The sequence below is a fragment of the Solenopsis invicta genome, chromosome 5, assembly GCF_016802725.1.
Source record: "Solenopsis invicta isolate M01_SB chromosome 5, UNIL_Sinv_3.0, whole genome shotgun sequence".
Lineage (NCBI taxonomy): Eukaryota > Metazoa > Arthropoda > Insecta > Hymenoptera > Formicidae > Solenopsis > Solenopsis invicta.
Window position 1 is genome coordinate 16,904,616 of NC_052668.1, and position 6,566 is coordinate 16,911,181.

The 6,566-nt window shown below is 35.0% G+C and overlaps 1 protein-coding gene across 1 annotated transcript; it reads right to left on the reverse strand.

Annotated features, from left to right (window-relative positions):
- Positions 1-454: 454 nt before the first annotated feature.
- LOC105205812 (actin-5, muscle-specific) lies at positions 455-3,429 on the reverse strand. Its single transcript, XM_011175332.3, has 2 exons — positions 3,199-3,429; positions 455-2,349 (listed from the first exon to the last, which is right to left on the reverse strand). The coding sequence occupies exon 2, from the start codon at positions 2,326-2,328 to the stop codon at positions 1,198-1,200; it is 1,131 nt and encodes a 376-aa protein (XP_011173634.1). The 5' UTR covers positions 2,329-2,349; positions 3,199-3,429; the 3' UTR covers positions 455-1,197.
- Between the last annotated feature and the right edge of the window lie 3,137 nt (positions 3,430-6,566).

Consider the following 6,566-nt stretch of genomic DNA (forward strand, 5'->3'; position numbering starts at 1 on the left):
ATGAGAACGATACAAGAAAACTAACATAAATCAGAATGCTCAACTGCAAATTCATCTACCGATTGTTAAATAATACATAGGACTGCTCATGAAGTGCAGAGTAAATTTCATTTTTCTCCCAAATAATGTTTAATTGATGGAAGAATAAGAATGAAAAAACTGGAGATTTTATATACTCTTACAATTACTGAATTTATAATTTTATTTATATATATTTATATTCACTTTCTTATTTTTGATGTAAATGTTTATAAATATGCTCTTATGTGAAGCGTTAAAAATTCATATTATTATATAGCGACATATTTTACAGATAGAAAGAAAATACTTAAAAAGGCGAGGAAGTTCGAGGATGAGACATGAAGTATGATACTGCTGCGCCAAGGATACCAGATAAAGTTGAACTAAAATTTACGTGAGGTAATGTAAGAGTTTATATAATAGAAATGATAGAGTAGTGTGATATAATGTGTATTTGAGTTGACTTTGACATCGTATAACAATATATAATAACATAATGTATAATATTTACAAAATAAATTAAAGTATAGAAGTACATCGGTAGATGCTTAGTTGCTTTGATTAGCAGACTAGACATAATCAATATGTAATACGTATTAAGAGAGGATCGATTTCTCGAACGGTGGTGAGAACGCTCGCGTGACAGTGAATAGAGCGCGGCCTTCTCGAAGTAGTCTCGAAGCTCATTGCCAAGCATAATCTCGTCGATCTCTGCGTGTCACATCTGCCTCACATCTGCCCAGAATGTCCCTTTCGTAGATCGAAAGATGCACTTGGTAGCGTCCATTCATATATGCGAAGATCCTTTCCAATGCTTGATAACGTCCAGGCTACCACGAGAGAGGTCCTGTGACGAGAGACAATCTCGCCGACCGCTACCTCGGCCATGATGATGACGTTAAGTGAGCAATGATGCTGTCGAACGCAGTTTTATAAAAGGCTGCGGCGACGATGATCAGCCAAGCCGCCGTTGCTTGCGCAACAATAAACGGGGCTGCAACAATGATTTGATGAGATCCGATAAGGACTGAGAGTCGATGATAATGCTCTGATGATGTTTTCTCATAGCAGCTTGATTGCTCGGGCCAGAACTGCATGATATTCGTGTGTTCTCCCCGAGATTCGATGATGTTTTTTCGAAAATTACGATGTTGCGTCGATTGTGCAATGACGCGTTTAGAAGCATTTGCGGTGAACAATGCCAGGGCCAGATTCATCGTACTCCTGTTTGGAGATCCACATCTGTTGGAAGGTGGACAGAGACGCCAGGATAGAACCACCGATCCATACGGAGTACTTCCTCTCGGGAGGAGCAATGATCTTGATCTTGATGGTTGAGGGCGCGAGAGCGGTGATTTCCTTCTGCATACGATCAGCGATACCAGGATACATGGTGGTACCACCGGAGAGGACATTATTGGCATAGAGATCCTTACGGATATCAACGTCGCACTTCATGATGGAGTTATAGACGGTCTCGTGAATACCGCAAGATTCCATACCCAAGAAGGAAGGCTGGAAGAGAGCCTCGGGTGTACGGAACCTCTCGTTACCAATGGTGATGACCTGACCATCAGGCAATTCGTAGCTCTTCTCAAGGGAGGTGCTGGCGGCAGCGGTAGCCATTTCCTGTTCGAAGTCGAGGGCGACGTAGCAAAGTTTTTCCTTGATGTCACGAACGATTTCTCGCTCAGCCGTGGTGGTGAAGCTGTAGCCTCTCTCGGTAAGGATCTTCATAAGGTAATCGGTAAGATCACGACCGGCCAAGTCCAAACGAAGGATGGCATGAGGAAGAGCGTAACCTTCATAAATGGGTACGGTGTGGGAGACACCGTCACCGGAGTCCAGGACGATACCAGTGGTACGACCGGAAGCGTACAGGGACAGGACGGCCTGGATAGCGACATACATGGCCGGGCTGTTGAAGGTTTCAAACATGATTTGCGTCATCTTCTCACGGTTAGCTTTTGGGTTTAAAGGTGCTTCGGTAAGAAGGACGGGATGTTCTTCCGGAGCAACACGCAATTCATTGTAGAAGGTGTGGTGCCAGATCTTCTCCATATCGTCCCAATTGGTGATGATACCGTGCTCGATCGGGTATTTCAGAGTCAGGATACCTCTTTTGCTCTGAGCTTCGTCACCCACATAGCTATCCTTCTGACCCATACCGACCATCACTCCTTGATGGCGAGGTCGACCGACGATCGAAGGAAAGACGGCGCGGGGAGCGTCATCTCCGGCGAAGCCGGCTTTGCACATGCCGGAACCATTGTCCACAACGAGGGCTGCTACTTCGTCATCACACATTTTGCTGCTGTTTTAGTTTCTCTGTAAAAAAAAATTGATTTATTAGATTAGAATCGAATACGTCGATTTGCAAACTAATTTTTTATGATTTTTCCGAATGAACGAATTTTTATGTAATTTTATTTAATTTATGTCACTTGCATTCTTCAAGGATATTCCTTTTTCGCATAATTTTACATAATCGCATTTATTTTCGTTCGAAGACAGCTACAGAAGTTATGAGTAAATGTCTAATTATATCTCAATTAGAAACAGCTCAGCGTTTAATACTTATAAAATTGACTGTATTTTAATTTTCAAGAATTTCACTTTTTTTTTTCAATAATATAATTCCAATAAAATGGTAATTTTTTCTTTATAAAATAAAGAAAAAGAACTCATTTAATTTTTTATACTTTCTGAAGGACTTCTAATTATTCTTGTATTACCATTTTATTAAAGCATCAATTAAAATAACGTTATTTTTTTCAGATTTGTTGTAATTGAATAATAAAATTCTAGTTATTTTATAAAGGAAACAATTTGTATTGATCAATTACAATATTTAAGTAATTGATCGTTACATACTATTTTCCCATACAATTTATAGAATTCTTTTTGTAAAAATTAGTCTATTTGATGTACGATGACACAACGTTCTTCGAATGTTTTAATTCACTTTAGATCAATCCAATTTCTTTCTCCGAACTTTGATCGTGTCGTAGAATTAAATTTGTCCTTCAGATTGAACTCTTTAATTTATACACTGACACGTTTTTGTTTTTCTTTTTTAGATTCTATTGCCAACACTTCTGATTACTGCAATTGCGTTTAAACTTCCGAGCAATCGAGAAAGCACAGAGAGGAACATCTCACGGATCTATTACTAACCGTGAGGGTGAGTTGTGAATCGACGGGCGGCTGAGGAGCGGCTGAGGCCCGAGGGCGTCGCGACGCCAGATATAACGTCCGCGGCACGATACGCGACGCTACCGAAGATGGGCACGCGAGACGTCTCGAGGGCTGGCCAGCGATGCTGCCCACGCCTCACGCCGATGAGCACGCGGGTGGTGGTACGCGGACCAGGAAGCCCGGACGGCTACGACGTCGCTCGGTTCGAGAACGGCGGCGACGCCGTTTGCGCGCCGCGACGCATCGCTCCTCATCATCGCCGTCATTATCGTCCTCTTCTCCCTCTTCTTTCTTTCTTCATCTTCATATTCTTTTTGTTCGTCTTCTCTTGAAAATCCCTGCGGAACAGCCAGCATCTCCTAATCTAGACATTAACGCGGGTTGCCGACACCATCGCTGCAGTTATCTGTTCTTCGTCTACCGCAACTTATATCAAGAGATAGTCTATTTTAAATCTTGAAATAGAATATCTTTAATTATATATATCGTTGGAAGTAAACATATTTACATAGTTGTAAACGTTCAATTTTTTAAAAGAATTTAAAACATAAAACACAAAAATTTCTTCCATTGTTATCAAATTTTTATCAATATCTTGGATTCAGATATTTCAAATTGCCTAGCTAAAAAGATTCTTTAAAAAACTAAAATTATCATATATTAAGAATTACATAATTGAAGGATTTATAAAAAGATCGTTATAAAAGTAAGAGGTCAACTTTAAATATAATGTATTGTATATAAAATAGATTTTACGAGTCTCATAGATCTTTTAATTAATTTATTAGCCATTTATTCTCGTTATTTTTAGAAAAAGTATTTCAGAATTAAATGATTCAAATTGTATGTATACAAATAGTACAGTGCACGTAATCTTTGTCATTTTCTTTTTAGCTCATCGTTTTCTTCTTCTTTGGCTTTGGCTTCTCGTGGTCATTCTCGTTGCCGAGGATGCTTTTGGCATACGTTGGAAATACCCGACGCCTCGCGGCGCTCCTGAAAATACCCACTCATGGCCAAATCAGGGTATTAACGCGGGACGATGTACTCCTCGGAAAGACTAAGTACTTAATACTAAAAGATCCATTACGAAGGAAACAGAAGTATTTGCTGCTACTCGTTCACTTTGCAAATTTTTAGATTTTCTAGCTTTTACCATATTCTTTTCCCGTGATTGATAAAGCATTTGAGCATCATAGTCATCTCACCACTTACGTGGCCGTGACTGTGCCCTCAAGTATTTGGACAAATTGCCAATTGGCAATTTAATTTATTCATGCATATAATGAAATGGTAATGTGCTATAATGTTCCTGACACATAATAATTTATTGTTATGACGAGGGAAAGTAAAAGCAAATAAAGTTAAGAATAAATCTCAACGGTTCATTTAATCGCCGTTCAATTTAATTTACTAAAAAAAAACTACTCGTGAAAACTTACTAGATAAAGCTGTAAAATTTTGAGAAAAAAATCGTGGAAGAATGGTTCTATTTGTATTTCTAATTCGATAAGGAACATTCATTAATTTTTTTCCTTACATTAGAAAAGATTGTCATTAATCTTTTCTAATTATTGTTTCAATGTATTACTGAATATTAATACCAATTTTAATCTACAATTTCATTCAAAGACCGATATAACATAATCTATTCAAAATAAAGCAATTAATTTATTTTCTCGATAATGTCAACAAAACTTTGTTTAAATTTTAAATAAATCTAAATTATTTTTGAGAATAGATTTTTATTGAATATTATGTTTCTTGCCATAAAAGTAAAGAACTATTTAGTGCATTTAAAATATATCGTAAGTGTTATCTCGTTTCAAGGTATCTTGATTTCTCTTTCAAATCTTGTGACAATTCGACTGATTCATACTGAATGGATCGTTGAACCGTTGGAGAAAATCTCATACTATGTCCTACAAATTTTATATCTTGAATTCTTGTGAAATCTAGTACGGTCTTATTAGTTGGCGCAAAACAAATTTTGCGCAACAGTTCAATGAAGAAGAGGGCAAAAACATTGGAAACACTACATCGAGATAAAACACAAATTATCTTGTCACTGAATTTAAATTGTAGGATTACAATTATCAAAATATTTCTGTAATTTTAATAATAATTGAAGAGTTCCTACAAAAATCAGATAGCAAAAAATCAAACATTCAAAATTTTGATTGTTTCAGGAAACAAATAATATTCAATTTCAAACTGTTCATTGTATGATTGATTGTGAGTAATTTTTCTTCGAATATATAAGATTAAAGAACAATATTGTAGATTTTGATTAGTATTTTAAGAGCGTATTTAAAAGAAAAAAATACCTCTTGGGTTGTTTAGCTTTTGTAGTTTTATATTTACTGTTAATTTGTTCTATAATACGATATTTTACATTTACCTTTTTATATAACGATAAAGATAAATAAGAAAATATTATTTAAAATATAAAATAATAATTTTTTTATTTTTATTTACAAAATTTTTCAAATTAGGCTATAAAAAGTTCTTTTGTCTTTATATATATTTAGTAATTCTCTGTATGTACAATAAACACAAGAACAAAATTTTAGATTTTGATTAATATCTTGAATGAATTAATAAACCTATATATTAAAGAAAATAAAAAACTCTTTGGATTTGTTTGGCTCAGAAAATTTATAGTTACTACTTATATATATATTTTTTTTTCCAATTTTGAATTTTTATATTTTTCTTGGTTTTTGTAAAAAAAACTTTTTAATTAAAAATTATAAAACAAAAAAGGTATAAATACATATGTATAATTTAATGAAAAGCTAAAGAGAAAAGTAACAAAAAATATATTTGTAAATTAAATAAGTTATTGTTCCATTAAGCAAATTTATTTTTTAAGATGATCCAAACTGCGGATCGAAACGTTTATATGTATTTGTTAACGACTGACAGTCAATATATATTACACACTAACATCCAATGTCGGCTCTTATTGGTATTTTATCTCTCCTTTGATTTACGTCATCAGAGCCTTTATCTAATTAATTTTATTTTTTAACTTCGTTATATTGATTCGAAAAGCTTTGATAATGTATGAGCTTCATTTATATGAATTGTATAAAAGTGGAAGCGTGCACGATAAGTGTACTGATTTTGCATAGTTCTCTTAGCTAGAAGTTTACTGGTCAAAATCAACTAATGAAATATTCTTCTTAGATGGCTCACTTTTTTAGTGTCTCGTATTTTTATAGGCGGCGGATGAAAATTTTCCACAATCTTATCTACGCTCCGACGAAGAAAGAATATTTACGCCTGCAACCTGAACAAACATTCAACCCGAAATCTACAGTTAATTTATTTTACGACATTCT

Bases quoted from the DNA above. Each gene is read 5' to 3' on its own strand.
- LOC105205812 (XM_011175332.3), bottom strand. From the start codon at position 2,328: ATGTGTGATGACGAAGTAGCAGCCCTCGTTGTGGACAATGGTTCCGGC.